This window comes from Nicotiana tabacum, chromosome 17 (genome assembly GCF_000715075.1).
Source record: "Nicotiana tabacum cultivar K326 chromosome 17, ASM71507v2, whole genome shotgun sequence".
In the NCBI taxonomy this organism is placed as follows: domain Eukaryota; kingdom Viridiplantae; phylum Streptophyta; class Magnoliopsida; order Solanales; family Solanaceae; genus Nicotiana; species Nicotiana tabacum.
Genome location: NC_134096.1, coordinates 108,124,418 through 108,140,700, shown reverse-complemented (window position 1 = coordinate 108,140,700; position 16,283 = coordinate 108,124,418). Strand labels below are relative to the sequence as shown.

The following is a 16,283-nucleotide window of genomic DNA, read 5'->3' as shown; positions in this document are numbered from 1 at the left end:
ACTAGTCACCGATTTTTTATCGATACGTGCCGAGATCCATGCTGTGATATCCGGCCGGTCATGGATATTACGGCCTTCTGTCAATCATATTCGATTGCTCGATAACGCTCTATAAAGTCGTTTGGGATTTGGGCCGATCCAGGGTCATGGCCCCGATATTCTCGGGGGCGGGCGTCGTACCCCCGGAACGTGTCTCGATGACTCCCTTACCTCGATTCCGGCTCCTTACCATCACGTCCGTTACTCGATTTATTTTATCGGAGACCGGGCCGACTTACGGGTCCGGTTTCACCCATATACAATAAGCCTTTTCATTCGGGAAAAAAATGTATAGTTTAAAGTTGAATTGTTTTTATATACTTTATAAAAATGTCATTCTTTTTTGGACAAACTAAAAAAGAAAGTATGGCACATAAATTGTGATAGAGAAATTAGGTAATTTGACTTTTATATTTATTAGGCTATTAATAACTTTATATTATAGATAGATGTTGAAATAACAAAGAAATTAAATATATCCAGTGCTAAGATTTAAATGCAATGTCTTACTATAGCGAGACATGGAATGAGATTTTTTTTTTTGACATGTATTGAGATTCAGACACGTGAGTCCTTACAATTCCCGACACGCAAGTGCTTAACATTAATTGTAGTTTACAAGTGTGAGCGAAATTCATTCACTTAAACAAGTTAAAATGAGAAAAAGAAGAAGGCGAAGACGAAGTCTATAAATAGGCGTGCATGCATATATTCTATGAGTTTGAACACTAAGGTGCTGTAGGAAAAAAACTACAGGTTTAATTTAATTTTAAAGGAAAAAAATGTGGAACATTGGTTTATGGTTAGTAGCAGTAATAGTTGTAGGAATCAGTGGATGGGTATACAAATGGAGGAATCCCAAATGCAAGGGTGTATTGCCACCTGGCTCCATGGGACTTCCCTTTATTGGAGAGTCCATTCAATATTTCTCTTCTCATTCCTATGAAGGAATTCCACCCTTCATTGCCGAAAGGACTGCAAGGTTAATTTAATTTGTTAATGGGTTACGTTTCCTCTCTTTTTTGTTTTCCTATTCCTTTAATTTGTTCTTCTCATCCCTAAATTATTGCTCTTGAAAATATATGAGTCATATTTCTCTTGCATGAAACGGTTAACGTTATGCAGAATAAAATTCATAGCTAGCTATAACATGAACTTAAATATTTTGTTGATACTTGTCAGGTACGGAGGATTATTTAAAACAAGTATACTTGGGCAGCCAGTGGTGATATCAACTGACCCAGAAATCAATTACTATGTCTTCCAACAAGAAAATAACCTCTTCCAATGCTGGTATACAAAGAGTGCTTCTGATCTCCTTGGAGAGCAAGGCTTGAATGTCCACGGCGGAGCTGTCCATAAATACCTTAGGAATTTAGTTCTGTCTCTTGTCGGCCAACAATGTTTAAAGGGAAATTTGATGTCTGAAATTGATTTAATTACTCGTAAGCATTTAGATAGGTGGGCTGAGCACGGCAAGGTCGAAGTCAAAGAAGCAGCTGAAATTGTGATTCTCTCACGTCCACCTATAATTACTTTATAAGTTACTAATATGTTTTTTTACTCCAGTACAGAAACATATATATGGAGTACTATATAATTCAAAATATTTACTACTATTTTTAGATGCTATTCACATTTATGGCGAAAAAGACCCTTGGTTGTGAAGAACAAGAGGCATTGGAACTAAGAGAGCATTACAAAGCTTTTTTTGGTGGTTTTCTCTCATTTCCTCTCAATGTGCCTGGAACAGCTTACCATGCCTGCTTACAGGTATCTTCTTTTCAATATATACAAAAGTAAAACGCATCTATTAATGCTTGCATGATAAGGGGATAGACTGTCTTCAACAACAAGGGCGACTCAAAGGTGATTGGTCTTAAAGCCAAACTTCGACGAGGGGCATTAAGTTTTTAGATATTAAAAAACTCATTTAATAAAATTTTATTTAAAGTTTATTATTTTAGTTTTTTGAGATGTAAAATTATTAATAATTTATTTATAATGGATTTCTTGACTAGGATTATATATGTTTCTATTTTTTAGGATTAATATTCAATTCTTTTAGGATTTCCTAATTTTCTAAAACATCTATGACTCATCAATTTCTCTTCTTCTTGGATTTCATTATCATCTAGCTCAACTATATTAGTGATTTGTTCATCTACCATAAAACTTTTCCTAATTTTTTATTATTCGCTAAAAATTTATCAAGCGCACCTTTTTGGGATTGTATTAAAGTTTCAATTCTTTTATTTTTTGACATTTTTAATACGCGGATTCATATTTTTTGTTGACATATTAAAATTTTAATAAATAAATAAAAAGATGATACATATACTTACAAACAAAAGATATCAAAAATAACAAATTCTAGATGCAAAGTAATAAGAAAAGTACAGAATAATTGAACCTTATTTAGCAAACAGTCATAGATAACTTGATATTACTTTTGCTGCTTCAATATTTTTGGTGCAATGCTGAGAAAGCTTGACAAAAAAAGGATTGCAATTGCCTTTTGCTATCTTACTTGACGGAATATTTTATGAGATATTGGACTTGTAAGTAAGGAAAGAGAAAATAATCAAAGTAATATGGACCTCGTGATAATTATGATAGTGTATAAAGGAGGCAAGAAACATATTCACACGTAAAGTTTAGGAGTGAATCCCAAAAGTAACTATTCCTATTATCAAATTATCTCTTATTTTCTTTTTCATGAAAAATGATCTTTTTCTTTGATATACTAGTTATTTTTAAAAAACAATTATCATATGCAACTATTTAATATTAGAAAATTTTAGGATCCCTATAGATATGGGGCCTCAAGTAGTTGCTTGAGTTGCCTTACCATCGGGCCGCCCCTTTCATCAATATCCCTAGATCAGTCCATCAATCTCCCTAGATCAGTGCGGTCATTTTTCGGACCAAGCGTGAATGAGGACAGTGGCGGACCCAGGATTTTGTGTAAGGGGGTTCAATCTTAGAAGTACATAACTTTAGTCGTAAAATAGTAGTTGTCAAGTGAGTTCAAATAAAATATTTATACAAAATTTACGCAGCTTTAATCCTAATTTATACATATATACGGTATTATTTTTTGATGAAGCGAGTTCAACTGAACCCGCTTGCAACCACGTGCGTCCGCCGCTGAATGCGGAATACTGTGTGTACGGACTGTCCTTTAGATCATGACATTCTATGAATTAATTTCGACATGCATGCAGGGGCGTAAAAATATTGTTAAGGTGATCAGAGATATTTTGAAGAAAAGACAGTCATCCAAGGAAAAGGCGAATCAAGATTTCTTAGATCACATGCTTAAAGAAGTAGAAAATGAGGAATCATTGCTGACTGAAGAAATTATAGTGGATTTAGTTCTGTTACTTCTATTCGCTGCTTATGAAACCACTTCTTCCTCCATTACACTACTGTTTAAATACTTGAATAGTCATCCTGAGGTGTTGACAGAGCTGACGGTTTGTGCTCTTAATTAATTACTAGCTATCTGAAACATTAATTTTTCTTATTTAACTAATCTCGAGTAGTTCTTTATTTCCCTAAACCCTATAAAAAATCGTACATTTTGTAGGAAGAGCATGAGAGCATTCTTAAAAGTCGAACAGACGAGGGCGCTCTAATTTCGTGGCTTGAATACAAATCAATGAGTTTCACAAATATGGTAAGTTTATTTTCTTGCGTGATCGTTAACTGTGTAATTAGTTAAGAGTTTAGGTGTCCTCCAGATCACAGGCTCTTATTATCACCACATTACTTTTTATTTGATCTATACGCCCCCCCCCCCCCCCCCCGATATATTTAAAATTAGTTCAACTGTAATTGTTTTATTGTTTCTAAACTAAAAATGAGCGACTGCAGGTTATAAATGAAACAGTAAGGCTTGCCAATATCGCCCCAGGAATTTTCAGAATTACACTAAAGGATGTGCAAATCAAAGGTAAATATCTAACTTTTAGGTCTTTTTAAGAGTCTTGTTTGGAAAGTCACCATGCAATAGAATAAGTGTAATTACTAGGGTAGTAATTACGTAATGTAGTAATTACGACGACCTGTTTGTTTGTCATATTAATATAATTACAGTGTAATTATAAATATATTGTTTGGTTGCAGAAGTGTAATTACGCAGTTAAATTAAAATTTTAAATATAAAGTTAAATATCAAAAATTAAAAGTTAAGATTTAATAAATATATGCTTTTATAAACAATATAAATTTGACATTAAGATATATATTGTTTCTTGAAAATATATTAATTACTAATTATATATTTGTAACTAATATTGTAGAAGTACTTGATATATATTTTTTAAATTAATAATATTTTTCTTTAATTAATTATAAAAACTAAAAGTACATATTTTTTCTTGGACTGCTTGCTTGATAAAATTATTATAGTAATATTTATAAATATAATGTCATAACATTACTCAAATATTTTACGAAAAAATAATCTATCAATTTTAACTGAAAAATGAATGGTTTACAATTTGAATTAATAAGTGAATACTACTAAAGCAAATAAAATAGAAGCAATAATATAACATAAATTCAAAATCTAAAAAATAAAATAACATAATACTCTTATGTAAAATTATACAACAATAAAGAATGAAAAACGCGAATACTATTTAAATATGAAAAGTAATCTATAGTTTAACTGTCACGACCCAAAATCTCACCCGTCGTGAGCCTATCTCAATACTAGGCAAGCCAACAATCTCAATAAACCATCATATCTTTTAAGTTTGAAAATATAATATCTAAATTTAGCAGAAGAAAAACTCACAAATACATATATAAATACTCCCAAAATCCGGTGTCACTGAGTGCATGGCCATCTAATATGAATACAAGTCTAAAAAATACGGTCCATAATAGTCTGAGACCAAATGCAGTAAATAAGGAGATAAGGAAGGAGAGGCAAGGTCTGCGAAATACGGCAGCTACCTCTGAATCTTTGAAAAATCAACTGTGCGAAAGAAATCAACACCCGCTATGGCCGGGAATACCTGAATCTGCACACGAAGTGCAGGGTGTAGTATGAGTATAACCAAGTCAGTAAGTAACAATAATAAATAGGGAACTGAAGATAGTGACGAGCTACACAGTTATAGTTCATTTTCAGTAATTCCAGCAAAGAATAGACATGCTTTCAAATCCAGCATTTTTAGTCAAATAAATTCTATACAGTTCAAGTTCATGTATTCCGAATATAAAAATCTTTCAGAAAATTTTACAACAATGACAGATAGCAACTAAGTGCAACAACAAATGAAAAGCAAGTACAACCTCTCAGGACAATAATCAATCACTAGGCTCCGGGCCCTCAGTACTTACACTCAATGGGTACCCGCGCTCACTGGGGGTGTACAGACTCCACATGGGCTCCTAAAGCCCAAGCGCTATAATCCGCACGGACAACTCACGTGCTATAGTATCAATAACTGGATCCGCACGGATAATTCACGTGTTGCATGGACAACTCACGTGCTATAGTATAATATCTAGATCCGCACGGACAACTCACGTGCTATAATATAATATCTCACAATCAGGCCCTCGGACTCGCTCAGTCATAAATCTCTCCAGTCTCTCGGGCTCTCAACAATCATGAAATCAACCCAAACAACAATGATATGATGCATCAATAATGAACAATAGAGACTGGGATAAAATAAACCAAGTAAACTGTGATTGAGTATAAAACAACAATTTAAGCAGATAGTTCAACATGTACACGACCTCTGTGGTTCCCAACAATACGAACAAATAGCCTAAACATGGTTTATAACATGACTTACAGTCAAATTTCCACAACACATATTGAGCACATAGCTAACAACAAGTTATTTAACTTTACAGTTTCCATGGGACGGACCAAGTCACAATTCCCTCGGAGCACGCTCACACAATTGTTATCTAGCACGTGCGTCACCTCCAAAGTAATAACATGATACCAAAATTCGGGGTTTCATACCCAGATTTATAAGTGTTACTTACCTCAAACCGTGAAACTCTTCTTCTGCAATATCTTTTCCTCGTGAATTGGCCTCCAAACGCTTCGAATCTAGCCATAAATAATTTGATTCAGTTAATAAAATTTATTGGAATTAATTTCATAAGAAATTATTAATTTTCCATAAAAATCTAAAATTTTGCTCAAATATCGCCCGTGGGGCCCACGTATCGGAACCAGACAAAATTTACAAAATCCGAATACCCATTCCGATACGAGTTCAACCATACCAATTTTATCAAATTCCGATAACAACTCGACCTTCAAATCTTAAATTTTTATTTTTGCAAAAATCATGATTTCTTCCAATTAAATACGAAATAAATGATGAATAAAACCATATAATCATGAAGTATAACCACTTTCGAATATAGAACACTTATCCCAATCCGTATGGTGAAAATCGCCTCCAATATCGCTTCAATCCGAGCTCAATAGCTCCAAATATGTTAAAAATGGCTGAAACCTCGAAATATAGCTACTGCCCAGGTATTTTACTCTTCGCGATCGCGAAGAATAAAATTTTTCAGCCCCAAAATTGCTCTTTGCGATCGCGGAAAACCAATCGCGATCGCGAAGAACAAACTCCTCAATTCTTCCAGACAACCTCTAGATACCAAGAGCTATAACTTTCACTTGTTTCTCATATACCAATTCCTTATATATTGTTATATATATTCTTCCAAAATCAGCCATGTGCAACAGAGATTTTCAAAGTCTTCCCAGATAGCCTATAGTGTATCTACCATAACGTTTTGTACACAACTCCAAATGACAAATGGTTTACCTTTCTAAAAACTAGACATCAATAGCTACAATTTTTATTTTTGGATAATCTCCAAATTCCTTATAGATTGTGAGATATAAGCTTCCAAAATCGGGTCAGTGCAGCAGAGATTTTGTTCTACGCGATCGCGAAAGAGCTTCCGGGATCGCGATTCACAAGGCCCCAAACTGCTGTTTTCTCTTCGCGAACGCAACCAAATGTTCGCGATCGCGATGCACACCTCTGTAGGCAAAAACCAGCAGTTAAAAATGGCCTCGAAATCGTTTGAAACCACCCTGAAACTCACCCGAGCCCCTCGGGACCTCAACCAAATATACCAACAAGTCCTAAAACATCATACGAACTTAGTCGAAGCCTCCAATCACATTAAACAACGCTAAAACTACGAATCACACCTCAATTCAAGCCTAATGAACTTTGAACTTTCAAATTATATATCTTGTGCCGAAATACATCAAATCAATCCGGAATGACTTTAAATTTTGCACACAAGTCATAAATGATATAATGAAACTATTCCAATTTCCAGAATCGGATTTCGACCTCGATATCAAAAAGTCAACCCTCCAGTCAAACTTTCCAAAATTCAACTTTCAGCATTTCAAGTCTAATTCCACTACGGACCTCCAAATAATTTTCCGGACACGCTCCTAAATCCAAAATCACCATACGGAGCTATTGGAATCATCATAATTAAATTTTGAGGTTGTTTACACATTACTCAATATCCAGTCAACTATTTCAACTTAAGCTTCCAGCATAAAAATTCATTCTTCCAAGCTAACTCCGAAATACCTAAAAATTGACAGTTCACACAAGTCATAATACCTCGTAGGAAGTTATTCAAGACTTCAAATGGTTGAAAGGAGTGTAAATACTCAAAACGACCGGTCGGGTCATTACAATCTCCCCCACTTAAACATACGTTCATCCTCGAACGTGTTCTTAACCTTCAAATCTCTATTCCACCTTACCACGCACATACCCGGGGGTGATCTCACGTCACTCTATTCTATATAGGACTTACCACACAACCTAACTCAAAATCATTAATTTAATCTTAGCCCAAAAATCGTGGAGCCAAATTTCTAACATCTAGAATTCTTTTCAAGACCCGAATCTCACATCTATACACTGTATAAGCCTGAACAAGCTATATCCAACCATAACCATAATTCCAGATATCATCGCACAACATACTACACAACTCGCATACTCGTAATACTATTTCTGATCACAGTAACTGCTCAAAACCAACCAAGTACTAGTATAAAACCTCATATCAAGCCAAACCTTGTTCCAAAAACCTTCGTACACTACTGATAATAAAAGAAACATGCAGAAATCTCATGACCCCTTATCAGAGCAAAAATTCATGGAGCTCTCTCGCCCCAACCAGAACCATAATCACTTTCTAAGACGACTTTCAATATTATCCTCCCGAATATACCGAAATCAAACCTGATAATACCCATTTTAGGTCCAATGACCTTATATTATTAAACATAACTATCCCATAGACACGCCACATCAATATAACTCAAGCCACAATTTCCCAATATGTGTACCCAAATATGGGAGATGTCTCAAGGAAGAGAACCGTATTGCAAGTTTAACAAGCACCACTACAACCGCAATGTTACAACCAACTCCTCAAATTTCGTGAAGAGGATAACCGTAGGCGCATATGCACAATTGTAGAGGAAGGAAATTAATGAATCAGATAAATTATCATAGAAATAAAATTCTCACACACGGCACGGACAACTCACATGCTAATAATATGAATCGCCCGGCATGGTCACAGGCCTCCAGTCTCATCATATCATACATGAGCAATTAAACAAGTACACTTGTATATAATAATGAAATAAAATTCCCATGCTCCTAGATTTGTATAAATAGTACGCCATAGTGTAAGCATGTGCAAAGTCTGCTATCACACTTCAAATCGGCAATTTTTTTAATGCAGAATTAGTAACTATTCTGTTTATTTAGGGAATCGTTTTCTTTGTAACCTCAAGTATAGCCCAGATAGTTCTCAACAAAGGTACGAATACGGGAAACGTTATAACTTTACGCTTAACAGTCAACTCTAGGCATATAATAGCCTAAGCATTCTTCCGAGTATGAATACTTGCTCTAATGACCGCACATGGGCTCAAACCTCATATATATGCGCACTCATAGCGCATAGCTATCACAAATAATTAACGCAACTAGTGCCTCCACCGAGTTTTAAATAAAATAGTCACCTCAAATATGTCGCAACCCCGAAACAATATACTTCTGAGAACTTCAGTCTCCAAATTCATCGAACACATGAATCACCGTAACTGATCCCAACTCCAGCACTCGAATGACTAACACATTTTTCATGCACGATCATCCCACGAGGAATACTTTCATAATTCTTCCGCGCCACATAACATTAATTTGAATATCAACTGTCAAGGTGAGTATTGCAATACCGATGAACATCCGTAAGTCAAAACACAACACGCCTTCTGAAATGCACATCCTTCTCAGGAATTACCGAGCAGTTGTAACATTCATCGAAATATTTGAAACTGACCATGCTGTCCTACATTCGTTACCTTCTCTTCAAGACTGCACTGTCACCTTGTACATATAAATCCTAATCCCGCACAACACACCACATTTATTATGCCATCATATGACAAGCACAAGAATCCCATTATCAACTCTGAGTCACCAGCAAATTACATACCCGGTTAGTTAGAAATCTCTCTCTTGCTTATTTATAGGAGGAAATCACAATACACAACATGTTCCCCATACCGGTAGAAAATATCTAGTTCAAACCATGGTAGAAACCATCATGAACATTTTGAAATCTATTTGCACATAACCAAGCTATCAGAACTGAATTTCTCTAACTCGACCAAGCCACACAGGTTTCCAAATCCGAGAGTATTGCCACAAAACACCCGTAAAGCCTCACCTCATCATAAGAACTAAAAGAACCGAGCATACCAGTACCATATTGATCCAACATGTTACCCATTTGTCGTATTTTCTCCGAGTTTCTTATGGATTATCCTCAAGTTGTCATTTCTCCTTGTCAGAACACCATTACTTTATCCAAAGCTCACTAGAAGACATCCTAACACAAAACTACACCGCCCTAAGGTCCATAAGCCACTGTATTCTTCTTAAGCAACTCCATAAATACCACAATTGTAACACTCACTCTGAAAATACCTTATGCGAATTTAAAATTGCTCTTCTTTCCTTTCTTATACTGAAATGTACAATCCATAGTGAAACAGAATTACCGCACGTCCCGACACCATTTACTATAAGTAACTGATTCTAGTGATATACAAATTCAAAAATATTTTAATTTTCACATATACATTTTGAATCCATTAGAACCCTCTCGAGAGTCATCCACTCTGCTCAAATCTAATTTACTCCACCCCAAACGGGCCGAAAGACATGTGCTCCTTTAGCACGGCCAACACTCAAATAAGTAACCCTGCCTTAACACGACCAATCGAATTCATACTTCGTGCGCACTACATCCTTCAAAATAACAACTTAATCATTCCATAATTTTCATATTTTCATAAAGTTCAATGTAACCCGTATCCAGGAATTTACTTACCCGAGTCATCCTTGATCTCCACCTCTATATGTCATAACTAACCCACCAGTATACCTCAAACCAAAACTAAAATTTAACATATATCCATGAAATTGAATTGTCAATAGCAGACTCCCCCACTTGGATCAAAGCCATAGAACAAAATACTCGATAACTCATAATACCCGTACTTCATTACTGGCATAATACTACAATCAGTTCAACGAAAATTCTTCTTAAGCTTATGCAACACCCACCATAAAATACCTCAATCATCTACTAAGTTAGCATTTATTCTCGCGACAATCAAGTCAAATTTTCTCAACCCGATTCAAATTCAAATCTCAACACTTACGCCCAGTTGGTAGAAAAGAAACTCTCTATTCACATCATAAGGAACACACCTACATAGATTACTGCGCAGGAGATAACCCACCTGATTAGTCTCATATTGGCATCTTGTTATACCCTTTCACAACCACAATTACTATGAAATCACTTAATCTTTCTGAGTCCAAACTCATTAACTAGACACGAGAATTTAATTTGCCCCAAAATTAAACAACGTGAAAGATCTTTCAAAACATTCACACTCGAGATTGTACGTCACATCAAAATAAAAATAAAGCACCCAATGGCCTTCCTTTACATTTCAAGGAAACACTTCTCGTCACATTCGAATTGTCTTAACACATCCCGCAGTTATATCATACTCATCACAAAGCCATTCCACCGCTCATCGAGCCACAAATTCCACTCGTAGGGACATTACTGGACATATGAGTCCAAATATACATGTTACAACTGAATCTACCGAGCCTAAGCTGCGGTCTAAACCTGGCCTCAAGTCCTCCAAACTAGCCCATCACCAAAATACATAATACACATCTTGAACCTCGTTCATAGAATCACAAGACGGTGATACATAACTGATACCGAGAGCTCATATGCGCATACGAATGTTTGGAAGGAATTCAAAGAGTTATGTTTCAAGCTGAATCAATTTCACACGATAGAATACAAGAAAGTGAAATTTTCCTAAGGGTTCGACAACATCTCGAAGATAAGTACAGACGTCTTCGTATCGATCTGCAAGACTCTATTAAACCTGCTCATGACTCGTGAGACCTATGTTACCTAGAGCTTTAATACCAACTTGTCACGACCCACAATCTCACCCGTCGTGATGGCGCCTATCTCAAATCTAGGCAAGCCAACAATCTAAATAAACCACCATATCTTTTAAGTTTGAAAATATAATATCTAAATTTAGCGGAAGAAAAACTCACAAATACATATATAAACACTCCCAAAACCCGATGTCACTAAGTACATGAGCATCTAATATGAATATAAGTCTGGAAAATACGGTCCATAATAGTCTGAGACCAAATGCAGTAAATAAGGAGATAAGTAAGGAGAGGCAAGGTCTGCGAAACACAGCAGCTACCTCTGAATCTTCGGAAAATCAACTGTGTGAAAGAAATCAACACCCACTATGGCCGGGAACACCTGAATCTGCACATGAAGTGCATGGTGTAGTATGAGTACAACCAACTCAATAGGTACCAATAATAAATAAGGAACTGAAGATAGTGACGAGCTACACAGTTATAGTTCATTTTCAGTAATTTCAGCAAAGAATATACATACTTTCAAATCCAGCATTTTAAGTCAAATCAATTCTATACAGTTCAAGTTAATGTATTTCGGATATAAAAATCTTTTAGAAAATTTTACAACAATGACAGATAGCAACTAACTGCAACAACAAATGAAAAATAAGTACACCCTCTCAGGACAATAACCACTCACTCGGATCCTATCCCTCAGCACTCACACTCAATGGGTACCCGTGCTCACTGGGGGTGTACATACTCCGAAAGAGCTCTTACAACCCAAGCGCTATAATCCGCACGGACAACTCACGTGCTGCACGGACAACTCACGTGCTATAGTATCAATATCTGGATCAGCACGGACAACTCACATGTTGCACAGACAACTCACGTGCTATAGTATAATATCTGGACCCGTACGGATAACTCACGTACTGGACGGATAACTCACGTGCTGCACGAACAACTCACGTGCTATAATATAATATCTAACAATCAGGCCCTTGGCCTCGCTCAGTCATAAATCTCTCTAGTCTCTCGAGCTCTCAACAATCATAAAATCATCCCAAACAACAATGATATGATGCATCAATAATGAACAATAGAGACTGGATAAAATAAATCAAGTAAACTGTGATTGAGTACAAAACAATAATTTAAGCAGATAGTTCAACATGTACACGACCTCTATGGGTCCCAACAGTACAAACATATAGCCTAAACATGGTTTCTAACATGACTTACAGTCAAATTTCCACAACACATATTGAGCACATAGCTAACAACAAGTTATTCAACTTTACAGTTTCCACGGGATGGACCAAGTCACAATCCCCTCGGAGCACGCTCACACGCCTGTCACCTAGCATGTGTGTCACCTCCAAAGTAATCACATGATACCAAAATTCGGAGTTTCATACCCTCAGGGCCACATTTATAACTGTTACTTACCTCAAACCGTGAGATTCTTATTCTGCAATATCTTTTCCTCGTGAGTTGGCCTCCAAACGCCTCGAATCTAGCCATAAATAATTCGATTTAGTCAATAAAATTTATTGGAATTAATTCTATAAAAAAATGCTAATTTTTCATAAAAATCTGAAATTGAGCTAAAAAATGCCCGCGGGGCCCACATCTCGGAACCCGACAAAAATTACAAAATTCAAACACCCATTCCGATACGAGTTCAACCATACCAATTTTATCAAATTATAATAACAACTCGACCTCCAAATCTTTAATTTTCGTTTTTGGAAGATTTTACAAAAATCTTGATTTCTTCCAATTATATACGAAATAAATGATGAATATAACCATAAAATTATAAAGTATAATAACTTTCGGATATGGAACACTTAACCCAATCCGTATGGTGAAAATCGCCTCCAATATCGCTTCTATCCGAGCTCAATAGCTCCAAATATGTTAAAAATGGCTGAAACCTCGAAATATAGCTACTGCCCAGGTATTTACTCTTCGAAATCGCGAAGCATAAAATTTTCAGCCCCAAAATTACTCTTCGCGATCGCGGAAAACCAATCGCGATCGCGAAGAACAAACTCCCCAACTCTTCCAGACAACCTCTAGTATAATGGTCATAACATTTTGTACAAAACTCCAAATTGCAAATGGTTTAACTTTCTGAAAGCTAGATACCAAGGGTTATAACTTTCATTTGTTTCTCATCTACCAATTCCTTATATATTTCTATATATAAGCTTCCAAAGTCAGCCATGTGCAATAGAGATTTTCAAACTCTTCCCAGATATCCTATAGTATATCTACCATAACGTTTTGTACACAACTCCAAATGACAAACGGTTTACCTTTATGAAAACTAGACATCAATAGCTACAATTTTTATTTTTGGATAATCTCCAAATTTCTTATAAATTGCGAGATATAAGCTTCTAAAATCGGATCAGTGCAGTAGAGATTTTTGTTCTACGCGATCGCGAAAGAGCTTTCGCGATCGCGATTCACAAGGCCCCAGACTGCTGTTTTCTCTTCGCGAACGCAACCAAATGTTCGCGATCGCAATGCACACCTCTGTAGGCAGAAACCAGCAGTTAAAAATGGCCTCGAAATCGTCTGAAACCACCCCGAAACTCACCCGAGCCCCTCGGGACCTCAACCAAATATACCAACAAGTCCTAAAACATCATACGAACTTAGTTGAAGCCTCGAATCATATCAAACAACGCTAAAACTACGAATCAAACCTCAATTCAAGCCTAATGAACTTTGAACTTTCAAATTATATATCTTGTGCTGAAATACATCAAATCAATCCAGAATGACTTCAAATTTTGCACACAAGTCATAAATGACATAACGAAGCTATTCCAATTTCCAGAATTGGATTCCGATTCGATATCAAAAAGTCACTCCCCCCTCCTCCCCGGGTCAAACTTTCCAAAATTTAACTTTCGGTATTTCAAGCCTACTTCCATTATGGACCTCCAAATAATTTTTCGGACACGCTCCTAAGTCCAAAATCACCTTACGGAGCTATTGGAATCATCAGAATTAAATTTCGAGGTCGTTTACACATAAGACAATATCCGGTCAACTATTTCAACTTAAGCTTCCAACATGAAAATTCATTCTTCCAAGCTAACTCTGAAATACCTTAAAACCGATAATTCACACAAGTCATAATACCTCGTAGGAAGTTATTCAAGAGTTCAAATAGTTGAAAGGAGCGTAAATGCTCAAAACGACTGGTCGGGTCGTTACATTAATATAGTTTTGTTTGCATATAACATCATCCAATAACAAAGTTCAACTCTAATGACATCACTCATTATTAGTCAAGTTTGTTGTTGACTTATTCTTTCTAAGATTACGAGGTATAATTTTTTAGAAAAATTAGAATAATAACATAGCTAAGTGTAACGAAAAAATAACAAAAAGTAATTAAGAAAATATAAAATATGAGAAATGTTTTAAAAACACGTGAAGTAAATATTAGGAAATGAGAAATAAGGAATAAAAAATAAATAATGTGAGAAAAAGAATTTTAATAGTTTAAAAAAAATTAAAAGTAAAAAAAGAATAAAATAAAAATAAATTATGGTCTCGCAATATGAGACTCTTAGCTTGCCAAATAGTGCAGCTTAAGAAATACTCGTAGAGTAATAAAGATATTCTTTATTTGGTTTAACATGAGTTGAAAAATTCAAGATATTAAAGAAACACTAGTAGAAGTACTAGAAGATGCGAGACAAGCTCAAAATATATTATCTTGTCTGCTAGCTATTATTACAATATATATTGTCCATTTATTTAGTTTTTGTTTTTTTCATAGAAGTACTAAAATAATAATAATCACAGGATATACAATTCCTGCCGGATGGACATTCGTAGTATGTCCCTCATCGGTTCATCTGGATCCAAACAAGTACGAGGATCCCCTTACTTTTAATCCTTGGCGATGGAAGGTCAGTTAAGCATTTAGGTTTCTACTTTCATATATTCATAATATAAACGTCCTTTTCTCAACTATATTGGGATTAAAAAGGGTGAAGAGCTACATAAGGGATCCAAAAAATTCATGGCGTTTGGTGGAGGAGTGAGATTGTGTGCTGGAGCTGATCTCTCAAAGATGCAAACGGCCATTTTCCTCCATTACTTGTTGACAAACTATAGGTATGAATTCGATCTCAAGCCCTATTTCAAGGAAAACATATTATAATAACATACTTTTAAAAATAATTAATTACCATGAAAATTTTGGTCACGACGTAAAAAATTTAAGATATAATTTTCTTTAAAATTTCAGGTGGAAAGTGACAAATGAAGGGAATGTTACACGACAACCCGGTTTGATCTTCAAGAAAGGATTACACATTGAAATATCCAAGAATCAAGGAGAGAAAAATACTGGTAATTACTGTTTAAGATAGATGTTCTATATGAATGTTCATTAAAACTTCACGCTGATAATTATGATGATATGTAATAAATCGTTCTAATAGGAACAATACTATGATATGTAATGAAGTAGAAGGGTTAGCTCACTTGGTGAGCTCTCAGCCTTCCACATCAATAGCGTAGCTTCCTCTTCCCCACTCTCCCTCTCCCGATGTAATAAAAAAAATATCTATTGTTCTTAAGCTAGCTAATGTAAACAGCCTTTCAGCTCTCCCTGATTTTCATTCAGCAATATATTATTCGCGAGATACCTCA

The 16,283-nt window shown here is 35.6% G+C and overlaps 1 protein-coding gene across 1 annotated transcript; it reads left to right on the top strand.

Annotated features, from left to right (window-relative positions):
• The first annotated feature begins 762 nt into the window (after positions 1 to 762).
• LOC107814195 (cytochrome P450 87A3-like) lies at positions 763 to 16,238 on the top strand. The gene is made up of 9 exons (XM_075233789.1): positions 763 to 1,021; positions 1,222 to 1,546; positions 1,666 to 1,812; positions 3,267 to 3,518; positions 3,632 to 3,721; positions 3,919 to 3,997; positions 15,429 to 15,535; positions 15,616 to 15,743; positions 15,877 to 16,238. Exons 1-9 carry the CDS (start codon positions 822 to 824, stop codon positions 15,998 to 16,000), a joined length of 1,452 nt encoding a protein of 483 aa, XP_075089890.1. The 5' UTR covers positions 763 to 821; the 3' UTR covers positions 16,001 to 16,238.
• Positions 16,239 to 16,283: the final 45 nt, after the last annotated feature.